This window comes from Equus asinus, chromosome 8 (assembly GCF_041296235.1).
Source record: "Equus asinus isolate D_3611 breed Donkey chromosome 8, EquAss-T2T_v2, whole genome shotgun sequence".
NCBI lineage: Eukaryota > Metazoa > Chordata > Mammalia > Perissodactyla > Equidae > Equus > Equus asinus.
The window spans coordinates 34,743,428-34,770,576 of record NC_091797.1 but is presented as its reverse complement, the minus strand read 5'-3'; the positions used below and the strand labels follow the sequence as shown (position 1 = coordinate 34,770,576).

Genomic DNA, 27,149 nt, shown 5'->3' with positions numbered 1-27,149 from the left:
TAAAAGTTCCCACAAGCTTTATTCCAAAAATATTTTTATTAATAGATATTAAATAATGTACAGAAGGAAAAGGAGCTGGTGTCAGGTTCTGTTTTATGTCCCCTTCTCTTTACCCTAGCTCTTCCCGTGTCTTGCCTATTTTTTTGGGCATTTTCTTAGCATGGGGATCTTCTAGCTCCTTGGCCTTATAATAGTGGGGAGCCACCTCCAGAAGCCAACTGCTCTCAATCTCCAGTACCTAGAAGGGGAGAGAAAAGGTCAGTAGAGTTCCCTTCTGTCCACCCTAGATCCTCACGTGTGTGTGATCAAAAAAAGTTCTCTCCCCTTTGACTGCAGGCCTAGGAGAAAAGGTGCCTGGCTCTATTACTATATACCCCAAGGACAGACACACCTCTACGAGTATTCAAGACCCCAAGTAAGCTATCCTGAAAAAAAGCCTGAATGTAAAGGCTAAAGTACACAGAGGACAGAGACCACCTCTGCTTTGTTCACCATTATCACCTCAGCACCTGAAACACTGAGGCAACAGGCATTCAAATAATTGAATGAATATACAGTTCTCAGATCTTTGTAGGTGCTGAGACAGCTGTTAGAAAGGATGTCTTGGGGCCGGCCTGGTGTAGTGCAGCGGTTAAAAGTTCGAACGTTCCGGGGCTGGCCCCGTGGCCGAGTGGTTAAGTTCGCGCACTCTGCTGCAGGCGGCCCAGTGTTTTCGTTGGTTCGAATCCTGGGCGCGGACATGGCACTGCTCATCAGGCCACGCTGAGGCAGCGTCCCACATGCCACAACTAGAAGGACCCACAACGAAGAATATACAACTATGTACTGGGGGGCTTTGGGGAGAAAAAGGAAAAAAATAAAATCTTTAAAAAAAAAAAAGTTCGAACGTTCCACTTCTCGGTGGCCCGGGGTTCGCCGGTTTGGATCCTGGGCGCGGACATGGCACCGCTTGGCAAAAGCCATGCTGTGGTAGGCGTCCACATATACAGTAGAGGAAAATGGGCACACGTGTTAGCTCAGGGCCAGTCTTCCTCAGCAAAAAGGACTGGCAGTAGTTAGCTCAGGGATAATCTTCCTCCAAAAAAAAAAAGGTGTCTTTCTGTTTTATCCTACCTTAAGCCAATGTGTTTTCCTGTTTCTCTGCCAGTTCCAGCAACATGAACCTGGGTTCTTAGCTTACCAGGATACCATCCCCCTGTACAATTTCCACTGCCTAGGCAGGGGATGGTCCCCTCACCTGTCTCATGAACTCCTTGGTGGTCAAGACAAGTTCATGGTAGAGCAGCCAGCGTGGCTGTTCCTCAAAGAGGGAGGAGTTGGGATGGATGAACACTGTCTGCTGCTGTTTCACTGTGCGATAGCCGCTGCGAGTCAACCGCGCTGTGTGGTAAAAGTAACCAGCAGTGATGGCCTAGGGGCAGGCAGGAGAGAAAGTCAATGGGAAAGCCAGACATCCAGGGACCCTCAGCACTCACTACCTTCTGAGTTCAGGCTTCTGGAGAACCAGAAAGGTACAGAATGCATGAAGAACCCCCTGAGAAGGGGCCTTCAGTGGTCCGGGGAAGAAAGCATGGGGGCAGCACACCTTCCACAGTGGAGGAGGGCACACTCAGGCTGGTGGAATGGCTGCAGACCCCCAGAGAAGCTTGCTCCCTGGGAGACACTGGGTGGGCAGCAGTAGACTAAAACACTGACCTTGCGTACACGGATATAGTCCCCCTGGCAGGAACTGAGACCAACTTCCACGCGTTCCAAGAGCCCCTCCAGCTGTTCCCGTACATCCCGGGCTCGGCGCATTGATCTGAACTGTACAAAATTCTCATAGCACCACTGAGAAGAGTAACCACTCTCAGCCCACTGTGAAGACAAGGGGGTGAGGGTTACGTATAGAGAAGGACCAGAGTCCCCCATGTTTCCCTCATTCCCACTCACCCAAGCCCAGTGACCTGTGTATAAACGTTTAGCAGAACCAGATGGTCCCCACCAGGGAGGAAGAAGTTGACACGCGCATTATCAGCATGGACGACCTTGTCCTTGGGTCGGTAGAAGATGGAATTGTTGACAGAGAGCATGGCAGCCACCGTCAGGATCTCCTCTGAACAGCTGTATCTGGGGCAGGAAGGGAAAAACATGAGATTTCAAAGCAAGACACATCGGAACAGACACACGCAGGGGGGAAGGTGATGGGTGTGTCCTCCCGTGGGGGATGCTGGCTGGGATAATGGCTACAAATCAGAGCAGACAGATTTGATAGCAGTGCCAGCAGTATGGGGGTCAAGGAGGTGGGGACCATAGACGAAGCAGTTAGAGAGCAGGCATATCCACGGAGGCGGCGGCAGGGAAGCACTGAGCACTCCACGGCTTCTGCAGTAGGAAAGTGTGTGGTAGGTGCATTGCAGAAAGACAGCAGTTCTTTAAGCTCACGTAATGACCTCTGACCCTCAACCACGGGAGAGGAATGGCATTTAAAGGTGGTCTCTCCACAGTTACATCTAAATGTTCCAGTGTGAAACCTTAGAAATAAGTGAGTCCCCAAACCAGCCCTCACCCAGCGCTCCTCGCAGATGGAAAATCCTCCACTTTCACCCATGCCCCCAAATTTTCTGTTTGTCAATCTTAGCCATTTGATATCATGATCAAGGACAGGACAGTGTCTTACTGACATTTACGGGCCTCAAAAGGGGCAATAAGAGTTTTGTAGTAACTTATTATTTGTTAAAGAATACTGTGGCAGAGGGAAAAAGAGCAAGGAAAGCACCAGAGACAGGAGGAGGCATGGCCAGTTTGTGCTGGGGACCCGGCCAGACTGGGGGGCTTACTTCTCAGAGGCCAAGATCATTTTAGACAGCATGGGGTCCACTGGCAGCTCTGCCATCTTTCGACCAGACTAAGGAGAGGAAAGAGAGTGAGTTGAAGCCAGTTGTCCCTCAGGTGTCCCTCCACCACTCAAGGGGTCACCCCGACTCCTTCACCCTGCCCCAGCCCGCTGCCCTCCCACCTCACCGTGGTGAGCTCCCCCAAGTGGTTGAGAGCTCCCAGAGCGTACAGCTGCTCCAAAGCCAGCAGCAGGGTCTCATATGGTGGCGGGTCCAGGAAATCAAAGTGCATTAGGTCATGGATCCCTGGAGAAAGATGTTACAGGGTAGAACAGAGTCCCTTCACAAGGACCAGTGACTCCAGCCCCACCTCCCTCCTCTCTCAGGGGGACAGGGGACCCCAATCACCCAAGCTCTTGAGCAGCAACACGACATTGCCCAGGCTGGTCCTCTGGATCTCGGGCACTGTGGTTTCCTCCAGCTCATGCTGATAGGCCCAGGCGGTATACAGGCGGAAGCACTTCCCAGCAGCCACCCGACCTGCCCGACCAGCTCGCTGATTGGCTGAGGCCTGGAAACAAAGAAGAGGCAAGCTGGCTGACAACTGAGTTAAGGAAAAGAGAAAGGGTAGTATTTACACAAGAAATCTGGGAGGATGTAGACTGCTTAGCCCCCATTCCCTAAGAAGCCCTCGTAGGCTTCTGAGTTGGACCTTCCTGTAGGCTGATTCCACTCCCCCCTCCCCTCATGGAGACCCTGCTGACCTTGCTGCAGGGTGTGACAGTGAGCGATTCCATGCCTGTGCGGGGGTTGTAGCTCTTCTGCTTACAGAACCCTGGATCCAGCACGTAAATGATGCCCTCAATGGTGAGCGATGTCTCGGCGATGTTTGTTGCCACAACCACCTGAGTGAGAGGATACAGTCACCCAGAGACCCCGCCCACCTAGTTACCTAGAAAAAGTAATCCTGGAAGATCGGGAGGAGAGAAGCAGGTACAGGTAAGGGGCAAGAGCTAAGGGGATTAGTGTCCAAAGGCAGGAGAGGGGGACTAGACCAGCAGAAGGAGAGGGAGAAGTAGGGATCAGCAGGGGCATAAGGTGGAAAGGAAATGGAGGAGAGGACTTAGGGTTTTTTCCAGAGATGGGAGATGGGGTAGCCAGGTTCCTGCCCCTGTCTTCCCCACCACCACTTTCATATTCACCTTCACACATTTCTTCCTGCAACAGCCTCCTAAGGAGTCTCCCTACTTCTACTCCTAGCCCTGGTTACATGGCATCCAGAACGGTCCTTTTAAAATGTAAACCTGTCACATCACTCCCCTCATCCTTCAGTGGCTTCCCATCCTGCTAGAGAATTGTATCCAAGTCCCTTAAAGCCCTGAATCATCTAGCCCCTGGCTATGTTTCTGATCTCATCTCCTAGCATGACTGGCTCCCTCGCTCCACTCCTGCAAGCTGCTGCTCCCTGGCAGGTCTGAGCGCACGCCTCACTCAGTGTCTCCGCAAGAGCTGTTCCTTCTGCTGGGTGCACTCTTCTCCCAGATATCAGCCTGGCTCCCTGCCTCCCTGGTTCAGGCCTTGGCTTTATGGCTTTATGTTCACCGTACAGGAGAGGGAGAGGCCTTCCCTATACCCCAAGGAAAATACCTTCCTGTCATTCCTCACTCCACTCCCCACAGTCAGTCTCCACCTTCCTGTGCTGCACTGTATCTCTTCCCAGCATTTGTCACAAATGGACATTATGCATTAAGATGTCCATTGTCTCCTCACTTAGATTAGACTGTAAGGTCTGTGAGGCTAGGGACTCTGTTTTGTTCACCACTGTATCCTCATCCCCTAGAACAGTACCTGGCCCGTGGGAGGAACTTATTAAATATTTGTCAAATGAAAGTTACATCTTTGCTCAAAACCCTTTAATTGTCACTCAGTCATCTGAAGTACAAACTCGTCCACCTGTCATCAAAGGCCCTCCCTAATCTCAGGCCAAAATTGTTTTTAGCCTCTCTCCTCCGTCACCGGGTGAACCTTCCACTGAGCCTTCTAGATTACACTCTGACCTCAAACATACCTTAGGCCTTCCTCTGATACCCCCACCACTTTTCGTAGAGGTCCAGATCAAATCCAACCTCCCAGCACACCAAGGGCTTCCCTTCTCCTCTGCATCTCTACGGTGCTTACTTTCCCAACCATGCATTTGGCTCTCCCGGTTCATACCACATTCATCCTCTCTCTCCAGCTCCAGAGGCGAGGGACTGACTGCTACTCAGCCTTGTAGCTGCAGCAGTGCCCAAGACACACCTTGCACAGGGCAGGCACATACTTTCTTTTTCACTACTAGTTGTGCGAACTAGAGGGGTGAAGAATGTGGGTTTCTCCAACTGACCTTCCGTGCCCCAGGGGGCGTGGGCTGGAAGATACGAGCTTGCATGTCAGAAGGCAGGTTGGCATAGATGGGCAGCACCAGGAGTTCCCGGATTTTGGAGCCCAGGCGGCGGCAGCGATCCTGGAGCATCTCACAGGCAGCCTCGATCTCCTCCTGGATTTAGGGTGGGGAGAGCAGCGGGGGTCCCAGAGTCACAGAAGGCAGACCCACCAGCCGTCTTCCCCTGGGATACACATATTATCTCCCCTCCCCCTACATCACGTACCTGTCCTGTCAGGAACACCAGGATATCCCCAGGGGGCTGGGTCACATGGATCTGCAGCACCGACACTACACAGGCTTCCAGGTAGTCAGCCTCTGGAGCCTGGGGAGGAGGCGAGGGCTCACAGGAAGGCCACCTACTCAGGCAAACCTCTTCCTCTCCTCCCAGTGCCCCTATGGACTCTCCGCTTCCCCCTTCCCTCTTTGGACAATCTCCTCCAAAGGCCCCAGCTCCACTGTCTCACACTTAAGCCCACCCTCCGAGAGGGCACCTTGGTATAGAAGATGTCAACTGGAAACCTGCGTCCAGGGATTCGGAAGACAGGGGCATCATCAAAGAAGGTGGAAAAACGGGCAGTGTCCAGTGTGGCTGAAGCCACCAGGACCTTGAGCTCAGGTCGGAAGCGAGCAACATCCTTGATCAACCCAAAGAGAATGTCTGTGTGTAGGGTCCGTTCATGAGCCTCATCCACCATCACCACGCTGGGGAAGGAACGGGGGAAGCAGTGAGCAAGGAGAGCTGGGCAATGCAGGAATGGACACTAGGGTCCCCTGGATGAGGGGATGGATGGAAGCAAAGAGCCCAAGATGAATGTGGAGGAGGGGGCTCCAAAGAGAAGCCAATCAGCTCAGTTAAGTAAGACCAACAGAAAGTTAGAGAAGGCCAGGGCCCTGTGGTCTGCAGCCTATCCCAGCCTGGGCAAACAACAGCAGCCAAGATCTGGAGGTTAGAAGCCGAGGCCAGAACAAGTCAGACATCCCCTCTCGATCAGAGTCAAGAGTCTGCTAGACTCAGTAGAAGTAAGAGTATCTGTTTTAAAGGGGGAAAAAAATAAGGGCAAGGTCTCTTTAAATAAGGCTGGGCCCCCCAGACTGGCTGGGAATGAAGAGAGAGACCTGAGCCACCAAGATTTGAACAGCCCAGAAGCTCCCAAGGTCCTGTGGGACTGCTGCACATCCCTGTTGGCCCTGCTGCCTCCTTCTGGAGAGAGGGGTTGGGTGAGCCTTTCTACCCTGACCTTAGAGGACTCTGCAGACTTCATGGTCTCCTAACTTAGTTATGTGTGTGTCACCTTCCTTCTCCTTGCTCCAGTCTTTGGATTTCTGGGTGGCTCCAAACCCAGAGGAGCTCACCCCCAACCTTAACCCTTTGTGCCTAACCCTGACCATGATGATGAAGTTCCCCAGCCGTTTCACAAAGCAAGCTGGCTTGATGAGAAAACCCCATATCCCAATCACTCTTGCATTAGCTAGCCTCCCATGGGTTCTCATAGATTTTTTGCAAGGGATGGGAAGGATCAAGTCATAGCTCTTCCATCACTGTGATCTTCTAGGACCAGAAACCCACAGCTTCTAAGAGCTGAAAAGGCACGTACTGCTCAGCTGGCCTGACCCCACCCCATCCCACACATGAATCCCTTCTCCCCCTCAATACATGCTCAGCCAACCTCTGCTTGGCCCATGCCAGCACTGAGAACTCACTATTCATAGGCCAAGCCACCCCAAGACTTGAGCCAGAGGCACAAAAGCCAGGATCTGAGCCCTCTGGCAGCACCTATAATCTCTGCCACTCTATGGCTTCTTGGTATTGAGTTGAAATCCATCTCCCTGTAACCTCCCCATGGTCCCTAGTTGTGCTCTCTGGAGTCACACAGAACAAGTCTGATCTCTTTGTCCATGTAACAGCCCTTCACATATTTAGAGGGAACCGGCATGTCTCCCCTGAGTCTCTCCCCTTTGAGCTGAACATTCTAAGTTTCTTCAAGTGTTCTTCACATGGCTTTTCAAGTCCTCACAGCACCACACTACCATCCTGGTTTTTTTCTAAACTCTGGAAACACTGGGAGGGAGGGACAGACTTTCTCTGCAGTCTCTTCTACTTGCGGCCTCCTCTCCATGGTCCTGGAGATCAGTTCTAGGACCCTCTGAACCACAATGATTCACGAACTGCTTGATTAATCAGAAGACAATGGCCAAACTGGCTGGGTGGGAAGAAAGGAGACAAAGGCCAGAGATTATAAGAGATACAAGAAGGTACTAGAGGGAGGAGGGCAGCAGACCCAGGGAAAGAGAAAGCGGGTGGCTCTCCCATGGGAGACAGGGACCCTGTGCATACCTGTAACTCGCAAGGTCAGGCTCAGACAGGAACTCTCGGAGAAGCATCCCGTCTGTCATGTAGCGGAGGACAGTTCGCTCTGATGTGCAGTCCTCAAAACGGATGCTGTAGCCAACCTGCCAAGTGGGCCATTAGCAATCGAGAGTGGGCTGGTATATCCCTGAAGGGAGGGCAGGGCTTGGGGACAAGGGGCCAGTGCCTGGACCTGTGGTGTGGGGCTCTGAGGGCAGTGTGGGCTGAGTCCCTGACCCTAGGGCTTCCCTTGCCCCTCAGGCCCCACAGATCTCACCTCATTGCCAAGCTTCACACCCATCTCCCGCGCCACTCGGGCGGCCACACTCATGGCTGCCACTCTCCGGGGCTGGGTGCAGGCAATCTTCATACCCTTCTTTGTGTAACCCTGAATGACAAGGAGAAAGAAGAGGTTTGCCCTTTGCTATATATGCCCCTGGGGCCCAGGACAATTGAGAGGAAGAAGCTGTAAATGCAGGGCAGGGGGAAAGGAGGAAAAAGATAGGAGCTAAAAACAGACAAGAAGGGCAAACGGATAGGATGGCAGACCCAGGGGCCTCAAGGGGGACCTCAGCCAGCCCTGGCAGTCCAGCCCTTTGGGTAACCAGGTTCAGGGCTCAGCCAGATTTAGCTGGAAAAGGACAGACCAGCTGGGGCAGACCCAGAAGCAATGAGGAACAAAGGAAGGTAACAAAGCAGGAAAGTGAGTCCTTTCACTCCTCATTCTTTGGCCCTGCAGAGGAGCAGAGGCCAAGCGGTTCACACACACCCTACCATCTGTCCATCTACACGTCCTGTTCAACATGAACGCACCGACTGCCTGCCAGGATGGACACAGTGGCAGCAAGTGAGAACAGAAATGTGAAAAACGGTATGGTCTGTATTCTCAAGAACCTCACAATCTAGTGGAAAAGACCAAACAACTAAAGTGGAAAAGGTAAGCGACTATTCAAAATATCAGGTAAAGGAGCTCGGACAGGACCACCTGCCAAGGGCCGGTACCCCCCGCAGCCTGGAGGGTAAGAATGCCATACCTCCTCAAACAGATACTGCGGGATTTGGGTGGTCTTCCCGGAGCCTGTCTCGCCTTCGATGATGAGGACCTGATGATTAGCAATAGCAGCCAGGAGCTCCTCTCGGAATGGGAACACGGGGAGGCTGCGGCGGACAGCCTGGATGGACTCCTTCTGCTGGGCCTGGGTTGGAGGGGGTGGAGCTGACGGCTCCTAAGAGAGCGAAAGAGGGGTCGTGAGCTTCAGGGCCAGCTCCTAATCCTCCTCAGAGTGTCCCAGAGCTCTTCCCCTCACCTCGTCACCCTGGAGCTGAGTGGCCCGGACAAACTCGATGGTCTCCTCTTCCTCCAACACCAGCTGATACTTGGGCTCCTGAGAGGCAGCATCTCGGGCCCCAAACTTCAGGGATGCTGCCCCAAGCCGGGCCTCCTCCCAGCGCCGCTGCTCCTCCCCAGGGGCGCCCGATTCCTCCTCCACTAGATCCACAGCTCGTGCTGGCTGTGGAGAGAAGGGCACATGAAGACAAAGGCTGCCCTCTCCACCCAGTCCTCTACCCCCAGTCACTACCCACCACCCACTGGGAAAGGCAAGACAAGGAAGGGGGCAGCCCAGGCACTGCCCATGTCCTGAAGCCTTCCCTCCCCTCAGCTTTGGGACCAGAGCTGAAGGAGATGCCCCTTCACCTCACCTGTCCTCGGGTCTCCTCGGGCATGTGGTAGCGATTGGTGGCCTCCAGCTTCTCCTGCTCCCCGGCTGCCCGGTACTCTCGGGCCAGATCCCGCACTCGCCGTTTGTATTTGAGTTCCCGCTGCTCATGTCGACTCAGCTCCACGTCGCCAAAAAGGAACTCCTCATCAGCCAGCTCGGCCTCCAGGTCCTCCAGCTTCTCCCGCTCCCTCTTAGCCAGGTACTCTCGGCGCGATTTCTTCCGCAGCTCAGGGACCTGGGTCAGCACGGGGCAGTCAAAGCCTCATCTTGGACAACAGCAACCCTTCCCCTCCCTACCCGCAGGAGCGATAAATTCCCTGACAGGCTTCTCAGGACACACTGTGGATGACAGAAGAAGACTGGCCACATCCTTCAGGCCCTTCTCGGCTCTAACCATGACCCCTCCCACTGCAGCAACATCGTCTGTCTTCCCTGTGAGCCTGACAGCCTCCTCTACCACAGTGGCAAAACCCAATGCCCTCTCCTTGGGAGCTCTGATTCTATCTAATTGCTAGGCTTTTCTTGTTTGTTCTGTGAAGATTTCACATGGAGTTTACGCTCACAACCTAATCTGAGTACCATAATCAAACACTCCTTTGGCCTGACAGGGTTTTTTTAATTTTTAAAATATGGGCAAAAAAATCAGGGCAATTTAAGCATCAAAAAGAATAATGATATGCAATAACAAAATATTGAGAAATAAAAATTCATGGGTCCAATGTGACACACATACACACAAACAAAGAATGGGAAAAAAACTTTTGCCACCAGTGAGGTGACTGTCACACCAAACTCCTTACTCTGAAAATTAGAAATTAAAAGGAAATAAACATTTGCCATGCCTTTTAAGAAGGAATTGTACCTTATTCCTAGTTTTTGAGGAAAAGCTCTTCTTTATATGAAAAGGCTAGCCAATAAATGTAGAAGGAATGTCAGAACCCAAAAATCACCCTTTTGCAATCCCCACTGGAATACGTGATTCAGGAGGGCATCAGTGGTTGCTAAAACCTCAGATGAAAGGCTGTTGGTAGAAAGGACACCTACACTAACAGGCACACAACCAGGTAGTATGTCCCCAGTGTGATGCCATGTGACGTGCGCATCACCACCCAAGAAGAGTTCCTGCCTCAACTGTTGAATCTGAGCCTAGGCGAGCTTTAGAGCCAACTTCCACTTCAAAGGAAGCACAGGGCATAGAAGAACTTAACACCACAAGACGAGGATCAGATAAATCCAGAATATAGGACACGGTACAAGACGAGACAGAGGGAGCAGGGAGAAAGGGAAAGAAGCAGACAAACTTATGAGACCTAAAGTCCAAGAGCAATGATGAACTTGACTGGATTTGGTTTGGCAAGAGCAGTTATTAAAGACATTTTGGGCAAACTGGTAAATTTTCCTGTAGACAGGTTCTTAGTCGATATGTGAGAATTACTGTTCATCTTCCTGGGTGTGACAATGGCACTGTGCTTTTAGAAGAGAACGTCTTTATTCTTAGGAGGCACATGCTGATGGGATAAAATGCCATGATGTCTAAAACTCTTTTAAATGGTTAAGAAAGAAAAAAAAATCCCACATTTACATAGACAATACTAATACTGCAAACAGTATTAGCAATTTTTGAATCTGAACAGTCTGTATGAGTGTTCATTATACTATTCTTTCAACTTTCCTATTTGTTTGAAAGTTTTCATAATTGAAAAATAAAAGAAAAATTAAATTCAGGCAAATAAATCACTACACTAGCACTGATGTCTCAGAAGTCTCTGACCACAGTCATTTTGTGGGGTGGGACATGAGATGGATTGATCAGGAGAGACCTAAGGGCCACTAGGCCATTCTTAGGACACTAAGAATCTCGAAATTCTTTTGGGAAATCTAAGTGTGACCTTATTTCGAAGGACTAGGCCTTTAGAAAACTGCCTACCCTACCTAGACTCACAGCACAGGTCCAGTTCATGAATTACAAGAGCTCGGCCCCTGTCCAGTGAGGAAATTCAGGAAACCAGAGAAAGATCACAAGGCCACGCAGGGGACAGAGGCATTAGGTGGAAGGAAGGTATGTGGAGACGGTACGCCCGAGCTGAAGGGTGAGCACATCCCTGGGCAGTGGGAAAGCTGCCCTGCCCCTCTCCCCCAGTCATCCCCTTGACGTTCTAGCTGCCTTTTGATTACCTCTTGTTAAGTCTCAGGAACAGAGAAAGCTTGCGTATCCCTCACTAACACACAGTGTGATTTGATCCTATGGAGTCAAGGAGGGTTTGTGGGTAGCTTCCTTCTCTCTACAACTTAAGTCATCCTCAGCAGGCTCCTGTCAACCAAACCCCATCCTCCAGAGACCTGACACCCCATCAGCATCCCCACCGCATCCTTTGTATCCCTTCTCCCTACCCCTAACCACTTCATCAGAAAGTCTTTTCTTTCGTCTTCTGATCTTGACTTCGTGGGTACTGGGACTCACCATGGCTTTCCGGTCTTCCTCAGCCATCTTGAGGCGCTTCTGAGCTTCTTCATAAGCCTAGAAGAAGAAACCAAGAGTGGAGGGGTGTGAGGCCAAAAGCCCCCCACACCCACGACCATTCCCCCTGTGGAATCACAAGGATCATTCAGATGTTCCCTAACACACAAAAATGTCCCTTCTCAAGGAGGAACCTCTATGGCGACAGGTTCAGCAGAGTCACCTTAGCCAGAAGGGTCCTCTCACCATAGAGATGAACTTACCACTAGAGCCCGCCCCTTGTATTCCCAGAGATCACTATCTGCAATCACACCCAACCTCAGCTTTGATCCAGGCATTTTCCTGGGGATTTACAGAACGTGCTGCTCCTAGGCACCTTCTTGTCTGACCGCTCCAGGACATTACGAGTCCGATCCTTGTCCCGCTGCCGAACCCGCTCCGCGAAGGCATCCCGCTCCTCCAGGTCCTGAAGGCGCTCTCGCTCTGTCCGCTCCCACTCATCCTCAGACTCTGGCTTCTCTGTCTGCTGTTTACTCCCCCTGTAGCCCAGCCCGGAGGGGTGAATAAGGGCATTCAGAAGGCTTATCATCCCGTCACCCACTTGCCCCATCCTCTCTCATCCTGCTTCTGACTTACTCTGTCTTTCTCTTCCCTTTCTCAGGAACTTCTTCTTCTTCTTCTTCCTCCTCCTCCTCCTCCTGACGTTTCTTCCTGAGGTGTTTCCGTTTTTTACGCTTCTTCTGGAGACTGCTCCCAGCCCTGCCCACGGTCTCCTCACTGCTCTCCTCACTGTCTTCCAGCAACTTATAAGATCGGTTCTTCTCCAGCAGGGCTCGGGCCTCTCGCTCGGCAGCCCGAGCTGGCTTTTCCACCACTGCCTTCCGAGGGACCTGTCAGGGGAGGAGGAGATGAGGGAATCGCAGCAATTCCTGATCTCTGCCCAGCTACCTGCCCTGTTCTTAATTGAAGGAATGCCTTGATCTCAAGCCAGCCTTCATGCTCTCTCTTCCCCATGGCTTCACGCCATGTTCATCAGCCTAAATGGGGCCTCTCGGCTTCTGAACTTCCTTTCAGTCATTCATTTAACAAACGTTTACTGAATCCTGTTCCATGCTCCAGGGACTTACTAGGTGCTAGGGATACAGAAATAGGGAAAAGAGACAAACATCCCAGCCTTCGTGGGGTTTACATTCTCAAACCCAATTCTCAATTGCTCAGCCTCTGCTGTTCGCAATGATTAAGTCATTCCTACACAACGACTGACCTGCTACGAGGATTATTTTGCAAAAGCCTGCCACAGGCCTGGCACTCTAACAGACTCCAGGGATAACCTGGTAAACAGATTAACATAAAGTCCCTACCCTCACATCACTTACATTCTAATCTCATCTCCCTCACCAAGCACCATATGGGACAGCCATGCTAGGCTATCTGTCATCCCCTGAACATGCTGAACACTCTCACTCTTCCTATATACTCACTGAGCACCTCTTCTGGAAGGTACTCTTAGGTGGTAGGAATACAAAGACAAGATATACACTCTCTGGTCCTCCAGGAGCTCCACCCCCCCTTTTTTTTTAATATCTCCTCTTCTTAAAACTCATTTTATTTTTTTATTTTTGAATTTGTGATGTATCTTTATTATTATTATTTTGAGGAAGATTAGCCCTGAGCTAACGTCTGCTGCCAATCTTCCTCTTTTTGCTGAGGAAGACTGGCTCATCTTCCTCTACTCTATATGTGAGACGCCTACCACAGCATGGCTTGCCAAGCGGTGCCATGTCCGCACCCGGGATCCAAACCAGCGAACCCTGGGCCACTGAAGCCGAACCTGCGAACTTAACTGCTGCGCCACCTGGCTGGCCCCAGGAGCTCCCCTTTTATACCTTTACTCTGTTCCCCGTCTCTACCTGACAAATTCCAGGGTGTCTTCAGGCCTGCTTTTCCTGATCACTAGCCCCACCTCCTGGGTCCTCCCACAGCACTTCTCGCACATCTTTTTTTTTTTTTTAAAGATTGGCATCTGAGTAATAACTGTTGCCAATCTTTTTCTTTTTTCTTCTGCTTCATCTCCCCGAAATCCCCCCTAGTCCATAGTTGTATATCTTAGTTGCAGGTCCTTCTAGTTGTGGCATGTGGGACGCCACCTCAACGTGGCCTGACTAGCGGTGCCATGTCCGCGCCCAGGATCCAAACCGGCGAAACCCTGGGCCGCCGCAGCGGAGCGCGCAAACTTAACCACTCGGCCACAGGTCCGTCCACCCCCACATCTCTTCTATAGCCTGGCTATTCAAAGGGGTGGTCCGTGGACCATCAGCATCATCTGAAAACTTGTTAGAGATGCAGAAACTGAGATCCCATCCCAGACCTACCAAATCGGAACCTGCCTTTTTTTTTAAAGATTGGCACCTGAGCTAACATCTGTTGTCAATCTGTTTTTTCCTCCTTCTTCTCTCCAAAGCCCCCCAGTACATAGTTGTATATTCTAGTTGTAGGTCCTCCTAGTTCTGCTATGTGGGACGCCGCCTCAGCATGGCTTGACAAGAGATGCTAGGTCTCCGCCCGGGATCCTAACCGGCGAAACCCTGGGCCACCGAAGCCGAGCGCGCGAACTTAACCACTCGGCTCCGGGGTCGGCTCCGGAACCTGCATTTTAACAAGGGCCCTGGATGAATCGTATGCACGTTAGAGTTCGAGAAACACTGCTCTATAGCACTTAACCTAGCACACTTAAGCCCTCCTAGGTCTCCTCCCTTAAGCTGGACGTCCAGCGCCTAGCACAGGATCCAGACGACAACGGACAAAGGATAAATGCTTGCTAACTGAGCTGACTTAACTCCCCAAAGGACAGTTACCCCAGCCTCACCTGGACAAAATAACCTGGGCCCCTCCCCTGCTCCACCTCCTCTCCCGTGGTTCCCACGCTGGGCCCCGCCCCAGCCGCGCCCCACCCCTCCCGACACCTTGTTCCAGAGTCTCAGCGCGAAGTCCCGGGCCGGCCCGCTGAGGTCCAGTGTATCAGTGTCCCGCAGGCGCTGCACGAACTCCTCGGCCGAGGCGCAGCGCTGCGCGGTTCCGATGAGGAACTGGGCCACGTGCCGCTCGCTCAGGCCCAGCACCGAGTGCAGCTCGTCCTGCACCCAGCGCTCCAGCCCCGCCGGCGTCGCCATGTCGACCCACGCTCTGTTCCCGGCCCTGGGGTGGCTCCAGCAGCCGCCCTGGCGGCCAGGCCGGTCCGAGGCCTGGAGCCCTGGGCTGGAGCCTCAGCTCCTCAGGGGAGCTGCCTTAGGACCTCGGGGTTCGGTTTCCGACACCTCAAAGCCGTCTTCCCTGACCGCGGAGGCCGGAAGCGGCCGCCCCTTTCCGGCCTAAGCACTACGGTGGCCGAGCGAGTTCAAACCTCGCGGAATCGTATCTGAAGCTCGCGGTGAAACAATTTCGTTTCCACCCCTAACGAATCTCTGTCGCCTCCTGTTGGTCAGTTCGTGGGAGTTTCATCATTCATTCAACTAATAGTGAGAGCCTAATGTGTGCTAGGCACAATTTTCGTTGCTAGGGATTTAGCAAAGAACAAACCAGACAAAAATCCCTTACCGAATTTACATTGCAGGGGGTGGGGGGAGGCAAGATACATAATAAATAAAACCTGTAACTTCTCTGGAGCCAAAAATAATGCAAGGTGTGGTTGTGTTGCGAGGGGATTCCATTTCAAATCAGAAGATCAGGTCCACCCTTATTAAAGATTAGCCCATGCTGATCAGGAGTGACGTTTGCTAGGACTGGCACCTGAAGCAGGGGTGAATACAGGTTACGCATAGGCGAGGACCTCCAGGTAGGAAGTTGGGATCTGGGGAAAAAACAAAGGGGCCCTCTTTTCTTGGTGCTGTGTCAGAAAGTTGTTTCAAAAGATCTCCAACTGGAGCTGGTGGTGGCAGAGTGGTTAAGTTCCCACGCTCTGCTTCAGCGGCCGGGGTTTTGCCAGTTCAGATGGCCGTAGTGGACATTGCACTGCTCATCAAGCCATGCTGAGGCCGCATCCCACATAGCACAACCGGGAAGACCTATAATTAGAATATACAACTATGTACTGGGGAGCTTTGGGGAGAAGAAGGAAAAACAAATAAATAAAAATAAGCAGACCTTGTTACTTGACTCTCTGCTGTCTGACCTGTTTGGCTCTGCTTCATGCTTTTATGATTAATTGGACTTATCAGACACTACTGCTGGGAAATGAAACATTGTTGTTCCAATGAACAGCCACAGGTAGCTCCATATCATTGACTTCTTGGGTGCATTGTTTTCTGAGACGGACTTTGGGCACCCCTGGCATCTCAGAGCTTCCTGCCTCTGCTCTCCTGGGTCACAACTGATTAGGTTTACCTAATTAGCTACGAATGTAAGCATTCTGTTTTCCTCCATGCCCACAGCCTCTCTGAACTGGCTCCTTCTTTTGACACCTTGCTTGTTCCCTTGCTAGTAAATTAAGGACCTTTGGCATATGTTTAAGATGGATTTGTCTAATACATTTTGGTTTTGGTGAAGGGGAGGCTCTTCTGACTAGGCTGAGAGGAGCATCCTGTAGTCGTAGAAGGACTAGAACTACTCAACTGTGTCTTTACTAGCCTGCAGACTTAAATAAATGACCTGGTGAGAAGTAAAACACAGATCTTCCACATTTGGAGAAGACAGAAATTCTTTGAAATGGGAAAAATCTCCGGATAACAACGATACTTAGGCAACAAAGCCAAAGCCATGAATTATGGATGGTTCTTTTTTTTTTTTTTTTTTTTTGAGGAAGATTAGCCCTGAGCTAACTGCTGCCAATCCTCTTTTTTCTGAGGAAGACTGGCCCTGAGCTAACATCCCTGCCCATCTTCCTCTACTTTATATGTGGGATGCCTGCCACAGCATGGCTTGCCGAGCGGTGCCATGTCCACACCCAGGATCTGAACTGGCGAACCCTGGGCCGATGAAGTGGAATGTGCGCACTTACCTGCTGCACCACCGGGCGAGCCCCTGGATGGTTCTTAAACCTTTAGGAATGTAAAACTCATTGTCTATCAGAGGAGACTCTTTTTCAGGAAACTGCATTTCTAAATACACTATATTTTGCAGCAACTTCAGATTTATTATTTATGGTCCCGAGTCTTGGAGCAAATGCCCTTGGATTAGCCAGTGTCATACACTAGGTGGCTGCTGGCACTGCAAGAGGCTTCTGAATACTGGTATCCTTCAATTGAGAGTGTCCTTTGCTTCCAACTTTTTACTTTTTCATGTATTCATTTATTTGTTCAGTCATTCATTCTAGAACTAATTTTGTGTGTCTCTTAGGTGCTGGGCATGGGGATGCTGCATTAAACTCAACTGCCGTAAGTCTGCCCTCATGGCACTTCCAGGCTAGTGGCTAATTCCTACCCTTCCTCAAACCAGTCCTTCTCCAGCTAGTCCTTGAGAAACCAGTGCAGGGCTCTCCCAGAGCCCTTTCTACATGTCAGTGCTGAGTTCTTGATTCCTCCCCATCATTTGCCCCTCCCACAGCCATGGCCACTTCCTCTTCAGGAGAAATAGGAAGATGGGAGAGGCTCGGAATGAACCCAGAGCCTCCCCCAACATGTACTTTTTTTCTAAAGAAGGAGAACCAGCGGGAGTCGGAGAGCTCCATTTTATTACGGAAAGTTTAAAAAATAACAAAAACAGGTAATGGAGAAGGAAGGAGAACTGAGAGAGTCGAGGTGCCTCCTTAGTCACCCCACACCCCTGCAATTCAATTCAATTGTGAACCACTAGGAGGAACAGAATTAAATAACTAGATGGGGGAACGGAGTTAAGATTCCCAGCCTTCCCTCTTGGGGAAAACCGAGGCACAATAATACTGAGCAAAAGTGAAGGAAGCCACACCCCCAGGTCACTCCCAATGAGGCAACAACAGGGGACAGGGGAGAGGACTCCACATGTACACGGCAAGTAGGCGTGGCTTGTAAACCTGGGACTTTGGCAGGTGGGGCTGGGAGCTGGTGGGGTTTGTAAACCTGGCTGTGGTTCAGAGAGGAGGCAGGAGCTGTAGACAAAGGGTCAGTGACCTAAGGAACAGGAGGGAGAAGTGCCTAGAAATGGAGTGGGGGCCAGGCCTCCCAGGGAGATGAGTGCTGACATCCTGAGAGCCCCAGGGGGTGGTGGGGGGTCAAGGAAAGCTGTAGGGAGAGTGTACCCTGCTCATGGAGATGGAGAGGGTACTCCATCTCCAGCCCGCTGTGAGCTCTGTGCTCCTCCCCAGAACTTGGTGCTCACTCTTGGATCACCTAGCATGCACCAGCACGTCTGACACACTCACACCAAGACCTGGGGTGAGGGTGGAAATTGGGCCATTCGTTCTGCCCCCAGAAATAGGATGAGGAAAGCAAGCTGGAAGATGTTGGTTGCCCTTCCCTGCCAGGCTCATTTTCAGGGTCTGTCTGTTCTGAATCTTCTGGGCTCCAGGATCTTCAGTTCTAGGAAGGAGGGAGGTATATCCCTGTGTTGGAAGAAGGTCACCTCCGGCAGGACTCATCTGTGCGAGAGGAAGCAATAATGATAGAGAATGAGTGAGGGCCTCTGCCTCCCACCTGCCCCACCCACTCCCCACACTGAAGGCCAGTTGGCATATAGGAAATCCTATAGCGTCTTTCACATCTTGAGTGCTTGTTACTACCAGCAACAGCAGCCATCATTCATTTAGCTCGAATTCTGTGCCAGGCATTCTTAGAACTCGTTTCATCTCACCCCAGCAGAGGTTAAGTAATCTGATGTCCAGCTGTAGTTCCTAGGTGCTTCCCAAACGTTACTTAACCGTCTCAACAACTCCAGGAGGTAGTTATTATTAACCCCATTTCATAAGAACAACTTGAGGCCAAAGGTCAGGTGATTTCCCTGAGGTCACACTACAAGTGAGAAACAAGATGGAATTCAAACTCAGGCCTGTCTGACCCAAACCCTGTGGGGTTTTTTGTTTTTGTTTTTGTTTTTGGGGAAGATTAGCCCTGAGCTAACTGCTGCCAATCCTCCTCTTTTTGCTGAGGATGACTGGCCCTGAGCTAACATCCGTGCCCATCTGCCTCTACTTTACATGTGGGACGCCCACCACAGCATGGCATGCCAAGCAGTGCCGTGTCCGCACCCAGGATCCGAACCGGGGAACGGCGGAAGACCAAAGCTGAACGTGCGAACTTAACCCCTGCGCACTGGGCCAGCCCCCCAAACCCTGTGTTTTTAACCACACCAGAGCGCTCAGAAAGAGTCCTGGTTTTGAAATCTGGAGACCCCACGTGCACTTCGCTTCCCGGGACCTCCGTTTCCCCATCTGTTAAAGGGGTGGGTTGGGGTAGAGATTCTGCCTAGCCCCTTCCAAGCGTCCACGTTAAGTCCTCCCCCTCTCTCTTGGACCGCAGTGCCTGCTCTGGACAGCAGGGGGCGCGCTCGAGCTGGAGGAGCCTCCGCTCACCCACTATCAGGGCCTTGGTGCGCAGCCCGCCCTGGAGCTCAGGCTGCAGCAGCAGCAGCTCCTCCTCATCCTCTTCGTCGTCGGGTTGGGCCGCTGGGGGGCTGAGGGCACTGGGGGCCTCAGGCTCCGGGCCCAGCTCCTCCAGCACCGAACTCTCGGAGGGGTACTGGTACGTGGTCTCCAGGGCCGTCTCGCTGAAGGAGATCTTGAGCTGAGAATGAGAAAGGGGGAGGAGGTGAGGTCAGCCTGTTAGCCCAGCAGGGGAAGCCCCAGGGGAACAGGTGCAAGGCGGGGAGGAGGAGCTGGATTTGGGCAGCCTGCAACTTTGCCCTCCCCATTCACCCTGGGGTCTAGTTTTCTTTTCCATACTGGCTCTCCAATCCCTGCTTTTCCCTCTTCAATCATATCATTTCAACATCAGACTTTGGCCTGAGCTTTGGCAGGGCCCTGGGCAGCAGAAGTGAGTAATACAGGACCAAGGTTCCCACTTTCTAGAGTGTGGAGGCAGAAGGGTAAAAAGAAATTAAAATACATAGAGATAAGTCCTATGATCAGAACTGAGTCTTTAGGGGCTGGCCCCGTGGCCAAGTGGTTAAGTTTGCGTGCTCTGCTGCAGGCGGCCCAGTGTTTCGTTGGTTCAAATCCTGGGCGCGGACATGGCACTGCTCATCAAACCACGCTGAGGCAGCGTCCCACATGCCGCAACTAGAAGGACCCACAACGAAGAATATACAACTATGTACTGGGGGGCTTTGGGGGGAAAAAGGAAAAAAAAATTTAAAAAAATAAAAAAAAAAAGAACTCTTTGGGCGCCCTGAGGGCAATCAGGAAGGCTTCCCAGAGGAGATGAGATTTGAGCTGGCAGTAAATAGCTGGCTGGGGAGGGAGTCCCAGGCAAAAGCAAGGACAGGCACGTTGATTCCCATACCCTCAGCCCCTCACTGTTGCTGGGAAACTCAGGACCCTGGACACCGGACCCCTCCCTCTCCTGCTCCCCTCACTCCTCTCCTACAGCTGGAGTGGGCCCACAACAAAGGGGGTCTAGGGCCTGGGAGGGGAGAGGAGAGCAACAGAAAGGCCCAGAGGAATCGAAACTCTTCTATAACACATGGGGGAGAAGTCGAGCCCCTGAGTAGGTGCAACTGGGGGAGGTGACAGGGGCAGAGAGGAAAGTCCAGGCAAACACAGGGTGGGGGTGGAGAGAGCACCAGAAGGGACACACAGAGACAGAGGCAAAGGACCAGAGAGGGGATCTGGAGGGGGCAGAAAATCCTTCATAAACACACCGTCCCCAGAGCAGGCGAGCCCCAGCTGTTCACGGCCTTCTACGCTTCCCCTTTGCCCTCCTAAGAAGCTCAGGGGGAAGGGGCAGGGTGGGATTAACTCTGGGAGCCAAAGCGATTAAAGAGACAAACAGGAGGATTCATGTAAACTACTTGGAAAGGTCCAGATGATCTACTCAGGCCTTCCCTGGCGTCTGTTTGGGAAACCTGCGGCTGGGGCCCTGTATCCCTGAGTCTCCGTGTGGACCAGGGTGTGAGAAGAGAGAAGCTAGGAGGTTGGCTGGACAGGACACATGGATGCTAACACCTGGGTCCCCATGGGAAGCTGGAACTCAGGGACTGTGTGTGTCACTTCTTGGCTCCAAACCCTGCACTAGCTCCCCATCTCACTGGGAGCAAAAGCAGGAGTTGACCAACGCCTACAGGGTGCTCCCAATGTGCCACCCCCCCCCCCCCCACCTGTGGGACATCCTTCCTTACTCCAGCCACTCTGGCCATGGTGATTTCCTCCAAGCCCACCAGGGAAACTTCCACCTCAGGGCCTTTGCACTGGCTGTTCCCTCTGCCTGGAACACTTCCCTCAAATATCCCCAATCACCATCTCTCCCAATCACCCTATTATAAAGTTGTCATATTTACTCCCCTTACCTCCTGGCACTCTAGGTTCTACTTACCCCTGTTCTAACTTTTTTCCCATAATCACTTAACCACCTTCTAACTCACCAGAGAATTTACTAATTTATTATCTTTCGTCTGGTGTTGACAGGAGCATGGAAGTTGCTACAGTGGGTAAGGAAGGGTTGGTCCAGACCTCAGATGAGGTCCCAAGAGAGGACCAATGCTGGGGGATCATGTAGGGGGTAGCCCAGCGTGTACACAGTCGCCCCCCAGTCTGTCTGGGGAACAGCTGGTAGAATCAAGTGACGGCAACCAGACTCCTTACATCCCAGTTTCTCAAAAGGGACCACTTCTGGTTCTGTTACTGACAGATTTACCTAGACTTCTGGGAACACATTTTGGTTTTCTTTTCATATCCCCTTTTGGGATCACAAGCTCCATAGTTTATTGTCCACTCTGAAAAAGGATTCATTTTATTTTCTCTCAGTCCATGTTTGTCTCTTTCCCCCCACCCTGCTTCTCTCCTCACTGCCCCCCCCCCCAACTTCTGACTGGGCTTCTCAGGAATGCATAGCCTGCATGGGGGGGGCAGGGCGGGTAAGGAGGGGGGTGACTCACTGGCTCCTCTCTCATCAGCTATATAAGGTCACAAGGGGGCTGGAGAAGGGAGGGGCCCATCTCTCAGCCAGAGGGGCCTCTGGGGAAGGGCACCAGCCCCAGCCCATCCCCTGGACTCCAGGGGCAGGGCTGGGATTCTCTCCCGATGGCAGGGAGACATTTGATGGAATTAGCAAACACGAGTTATTTAGGGAAGGCGGGGGGCAGGGGGGTCCTCCTCTCCCTGAGCCAGTGGGTTGGGGCAGTGCTGGGACAGGGCATGCCAGCCCCTGAAGAGCAGGGTGCTGAGAGAGCAGAGAGGACGGAGGGGCAGGTGTCTGGGTCTAGAGAACTCTATGCTGCTTCTTCCCCGCCCCCACCCCAGCCTGGCTGCTTCCTTATTCTCTCACCACATCCTGAGCACACTTCTGGCAGGCCCATGGCCCAGCGTTCCCCACTCGGCCCCACCAGCCTTCCGGCCCCCACCCCAAGCTTCCTGTTTGGGCGATCTGCTTCCGGCTCCCCTGCTCCCTGATCTAGGTATGGTCACCACCACAGGTCCTGCCCTGCGCTCAGCTGGTTCCTGTCTTTAGGCCCCAAACTTCACGCCTCCCTTTCTTCGTTCCTCCCCAAAGGCACAAGCCAACCTTAGTAGGAAGTGACTTTCCTGAACCCCTCACCCTGGCAGTTTGCAGACCTACCCCCTTGCATGTGCCCAGCCCTACGGGGAAAGGGCTGGCAGCAGCCAGAGGACTCAGGATAGACTCAGGTGCCGCGGGTCAGGGATGGGAGCTTAAGCTCCACATGAAGATGAATGGGGTGATCAAGTGACCCCCAAGCTTAACCTAGGTCTTCGGTCTCTGTGGTTTCCCACTGATACTGAGGACACAAAACCAAATCTGAGGACGTCACACACAGGACGAGGACTGGAGACGAGGAAGGGCATCCCGCTCTTTGGGGAGATGTGTTAGGTGTGGGGACCTCTCTTTCCTTAGAGATTTTCGAGCTGGAAAGTGATTGGTGTGTAGGGAAGGGGTTGGGCCAGGGCCAGGGGAAGAAGTCAGCCTGGCTGCTCCCACTTCCCTGCAGGTCCTTATTCCAGTTTAACCTCTGACCTTCTGCCGGCCTCGGCCCCCACCCCTGTCTCCAACTCCCATTTGGAGGCGTCTCAGCAGGGCGCCTCCAAATTCACTTCTCTCTTTTTCTACCCCAAGGGGAGGGCGAGGCCAGAGTGTCAGGAAAAGAGGGGGGAAAACCATTGCTGAGCCAGTACTGGGGAGGGAGGGGAAGTCCAGGGAGGAAGGACCGGGAGTGAGGGGCGGGGGTATTTTGGAAGAGGAGAAGGCTTTTCTTGTCCCAAGAGAGAAGGGAGCACTGTCTGAAGCAGTGGCCCAGCTGGGGGTGTGCAACCCCGAGGTCACCCACTTCAAATGGCCTCTGTGTGCGTCTCTCCCATGGGGCAGACTAGGGGTTCAAAAGCCTTCTCTCTGCTCCCTGGTGAGCCCAGTTCCATTCTTCCTCCCTCCCCCCTCTATCCTAGGATGTCCCCGCTCAGCTCTGCCCCCTCTTCCTTGGGACTGTGAGACCTTCCCCCACTCTCTTCTCCCTGCCATTTCTCCCTAGAATCCCAAAGCCACCCCCTCCGCCTCCCCAGGGTTCCTGCCCAGACAATCTCTACCCTGAAAGGCTAGAAGTGCTTTCACCCTGGTGACCTGCCCTCATAGATTCAAGGCTGTCACCTTGGCTCAGGTATCCCACCAGATGGACTGGGTTGGGTCACAAACTCAGAGGAAGGGAAGGAAAGAAAGGGGGGGTGGGGAGGGTGGCACTCAGAGCCTGAGGCAAGGGTGAGTAGTGAGCAGCTGGGCACACCCTGAGCGAGACACACCCAGGGACACCGCTTGATTGTGGGGCAGGATCCTTGGGGCTTGGAAATGAATGGAAAAGGAGGGCTACAAGAAGGAAGGGTGTGTGTGCAGGAAGGGTGGTGGCAGGAATGAGCAGTAAAGAATAGAGGAAGACAAGAATACAGGGGTATAAAAGAGAGAAAGATGTGGTCCAGAGAGAACTGCCGAGTGCGCTTCTAAGAAGTCTGCTTGGCGGCTCCCTACCTGTTTGTGGTGCCTTTCAGGGGACCCCTTGACAAGGCAGCTGCGGCTGAGGCGGAGGTAGCCCCCCAGAACCAAGATCTCCTCGGCAGTCGGGTACCGCTTCTTCCCAGACCCCGGGGCTGCAGCATCAGCTGTGGCTGAGGTGGCTGGAGTGGTGGGGGCTGCAGGGGGCGCGGACCGCCGGGGGTTGACTGTGAAGGTGTGCCCACTGCGGCGGGGGGCCCCAACCCCTGGCCCTGCCTTCACTCCATAGAACAGACGGCTCATGAGGGGATCACCAGGGGACTGGGGGCCAGGTGGGGCTGGGGGTGGGGGAGAAAGAGGGGCTGCTGATGGGGGCCGGAGTTCTACTGCTTCCTCTTCCTGCAGTCTAGAGCCTCCAGTCCCAGCGTCCTCTGGTGGGAGGGGGGAGGGCACAGAGCAGCGGTTCTGCAGGACGCTCAGAGGCCTGCCCTGAGCCCCCGCCTCCTTCTTCTCAGCCTCTCCATCTCCAGCCTCTGCACCAAGAGGCCCCAGATGCTTCTCAGCAGACTCTGGAGGTTCCGGTTTCTGAGTTTGAATCTCTGTGTCCCTGGGTGTCCATTCTCGACACTTCCCAGAGTTCAGGGTCCATTTCCACCCATCTGTCAGCCTCAAGCCCTTCTCGCCATCCTCCATAGGACTGGGCCTCTGCTCTGCTGCCTCCATTCCCCCAGAGCTGCTGTCTGGGGCCTCTCGTGTCAGGGTCTCTGAGAGCCCTGTAATCTCTTCTGGGGCCATCCTTGGAACTAGCCTCTCTTCTTTTCTCCCACATTCCTCCAAGCAGCCTTTTCTTTCTTCGCCTGTGCTCAGCCTCCACTCTGAAGCCTCCAGTTGTACCACACTCTGTTCCTGAGACTCTCTAGAGTCAGATCTCCATTTGTGGGCCTCTGTCAGGCCCTGCCTCTGGTTGTCAGACTCTGCTGGGCTCAGTCGACTTTCCACCACCTCTTTTCTCCTGGGGCTTTGTTCTCGAGGCTCTGCCAGCCTCAGACTCCGCTCTGGAGTTTCTCCAGGGCTCAGCCTCCATTTCCGCGCCTCTGACAGTCTGGAGCTCCTGTCTCCAGCCTCTCCTGGGCTCTGCCTCCAGTCCCGAGCCTCAGAAGGCCTGGGGCTCGACTCTCGGGCTCCCCCTATCCCCAGCCTCTTCTCTCTGGCCTCCCTGGGACTGAGCCGCTCTTCTCTTGACTCTCTTCCCATGGGGCTCTGATCCCGCATCTCCCCAGGGCTGGGTCTCCGCTCCCGGGTCTCCAAAGGTCCAGGCCTTCTCTCCGCAAGTAGCTCTTCACTCCGCTGCTGCTGCTGCTGCTGCTGGCGCTCCTGCCGAATGAATCGGTTCTGGTGCACTGGCCCGATGGCCTCCAGGAGGACGGCAGACTCATCTGGGTCTGGAGGTCCAGCCTCCGTAGTCCCAGGCACAGGGCTAGGTTCCCCAGGAGACAGACCAAGCTTGGCCCGGCGGCGTTCCAGGAGCCCCCGCTTCCAGGCTGGCATCTGGGACAGCCGCTCCCGCTCCGCCTTCTCCCGGCCACGAACAGCGGCCTCCTCCTGCCGGCGCCGGGCTAGCAGCTGTAGCTTCCAGTCCGGAATGGTGGCCATGGTCGCCTTGAGGTGAGGTGAGGAGCACTGGGGGCAGAGAACAGGAAGGAGAGGCTCCAGAGAGGCCAGGGGGTGAGCCCGGGGGTGGGGGGAGAGGAAGTGGAGGGGGAGAGGTGGTACACAGAGAAGGGCAGAGGAGCTGAGGGTGAGGACAGTGGGAAAGAGGGTGGAGAAGGAGGAAAACTGAGAAAGTACAGAAAAAGCTATGAGCCAAGTTGGTGGGGGTGGGGGGTGGTGCGGTGAGAGGAAGAGTGAAGATTCAGGGCAGAGGCAGGAGTCAGATTTGGCAGTACAGGGTTAGGGGGTATCAGAGACAGTCCCAAGGATGCGGGAGGAGAGAAGGACGAAAAGAGAAGTTGGCGTGAGGGAGAAGAGAGAAAAGAGAGGCTGGGGGCGAGAGGGGACAGGGTTCAGGCGAGGTTGCCTCACCACCACCCCAGGGGCAGCGAGAGTGGGCAGGCAGGTCAGAGAATCCTGCCGGAGAGGGGGCAATGGGACCTGAGGGGGTGTCGGGGAGGTAAGGAGGGGGCAGAGTGGAGAGGTCGAGGGGAGAAGAGGGAGTCAGGGGACAGAGGGGAAAGGGAGCTCCGCGGCTGCAGTCTGGCGCGTCTCGGCGCGGGCCCCAGAGGTCCGGGCTCCCCTTCCAGCCCGGCTGGGGCCACGCCTCTCCGGCCCCAGCCCCCACCCCTCCGCCCGGCACTCCGCCCCAAGGCGGGTCAGGGGAAATACCCTCCCCCGGGGACTTTCGGAACCCGGGCGTCTGGGCTGCCAGGTCGTTCCCAGAACCTTGGCGTCCACCGTCCCCCGCCCCCAGGGCCGTCACCACCGCCTGCCTCCCCCACCGGCTGTGCCCCAGGACCCAGGCGCACGGAGGACCGGCTCCACGCCTCTTCTCTCCGGAGCCTGCGAATCCTGTGCCGGGGTCCCGGCTCTCATGGCACCCTGACATAGCCGGCCATCCCCACCCGGCTCTGCTTGCACAGACAATCTCGGCACAAAGAGGAGACAGCCCAAGGTGTCCGGGCCAGGGACGGGAGCGGGGACGGGAGAGAGGAGACACCCCCTCTCCAAGTCTGAAGCCCCTCAGTCAACTCACATGCCGCGGGGTTCCCAGGGGAGGGGGTGCGGAGGAGCCTGGCATCCGGAGAGAGGAGGAGAGAGGAAGAGGAGGAGAGAGGGATTGAGGGAGATCCGGAGACAAGAAGGAGGGGAGGAGGGAGGGAGAGGAGGAGGGAAAGAGGGAGTCTAGGAGGAGGGACGGAGACAGAGACCTGGGGGCCGGGCGGGGGGCGGCGACCGCTTTGTCTGAGGACAATGGGGAGAGAGAAGGGGGCGCGGGGCGGAGCCCGAGGTGGGGGTGGGGCCTCGCTCCCCGCGACCCCGCGTGGGACTCGGCTCCGGAACTCCCCTCTTCCCGCCACAACCCCTGACCCTCCGTGCTCTGTCCCCAGGGCCCCTCACCTCGCTCCCGCCCGGTACCCCTGGAGAACCCAGGTGTCCAGACGCCCGCCCCCACCTCGCCGACCCAGGGCGGCGGCCCGTGACTCAGGCCCCTCGAGGGACTTAGGGAGGAAGCAGCAGCTGCTCCGAGCCGGCCCGCCCTTCCCATCTCCCGCTGCTCCTCCCCACGCTTTTGCCTTCCCCGGCCAGCCTTTGTTACTGCGGGGTCCAGGGCAGCC

The 27,149-nt window shown here is 54.0% G+C and overlaps 2 protein-coding genes across 4 annotated transcripts; both read right to left on the bottom strand.

The window, feature by feature from the left end:
• Positions 1 to 17: 17 nt before the first annotated feature.
• DHX16 (DEAH-box helicase 16) lies at positions 18 to 15,153 on the bottom strand. Of its 2 annotated transcripts, XM_044774948.2 has the most exons (20): positions 14,731 to 15,153; positions 12,404 to 12,657; positions 12,144 to 12,306; positions 11,771 to 11,827; positions 9,290 to 9,544; positions 8,896 to 9,099; positions 8,623 to 8,814; positions 7,866 to 7,976; positions 7,577 to 7,692; positions 5,733 to 5,943; positions 5,465 to 5,563; positions 5,200 to 5,352; positions 3,581 to 3,721; positions 3,225 to 3,387; positions 3,004 to 3,122; positions 2,820 to 2,887; positions 1,947 to 2,109; positions 1,696 to 1,857; positions 1,238 to 1,411; positions 18 to 238 (listed from the first exon to the last, which is right to left on the bottom strand). In XM_044774948.2, exons 1-20 carry the CDS (start codon positions 14,935 to 14,937, stop codon positions 110 to 112), a joined length of 3,141 nt encoding a protein of 1,046 aa, XP_044630883.2. In that variant the 5' UTR covers positions 14,938 to 15,153; the 3' UTR covers positions 18 to 109. The 2 variants fall into 2 exon arrangements, with proteins under 2 accessions (XP_044630883.2, XP_070371489.1); XM_070515388.1 differs by lacking the exons at positions 11,771 to 11,827; positions 12,144 to 12,306; positions 12,404 to 12,657; positions 14,731 to 15,153 and having other exon boundaries at positions 7,577 to 7,681; positions 9,290 to 9,381.
• A 2,262-nt stretch (positions 15,154 to 17,415) lies between these two features.
• PPP1R18 (protein phosphatase 1 regulatory subunit 18) lies at positions 17,416 to 27,099 on the bottom strand. Of its 2 annotated transcripts, none has more exons than XM_044774959.2 (4): positions 26,932 to 27,099; positions 23,854 to 25,497; positions 19,245 to 19,455; positions 17,416 to 18,314 (listed from the first exon to the last, which is right to left on the bottom strand). In XM_044774959.2, the coding sequence occupies exons 2-4, from the start codon at positions 25,468 to 25,470 to the stop codon at positions 18,295 to 18,297; spliced, it is 1,848 nt and encodes a 615-aa protein (XP_044630894.1). In that variant the 5' UTR covers positions 25,471 to 25,497; positions 26,932 to 27,099; the 3' UTR covers positions 17,416 to 18,294. The 2 variants fall into 2 exon arrangements, with proteins under 2 accessions (XP_044630894.1, XP_070371486.1); XM_070515385.1 differs by lacking the exon at positions 26,932 to 27,099 and adding an exon at positions 26,567 to 26,715.
• Positions 27,100 to 27,149: the final 50 nt, after the last annotated feature.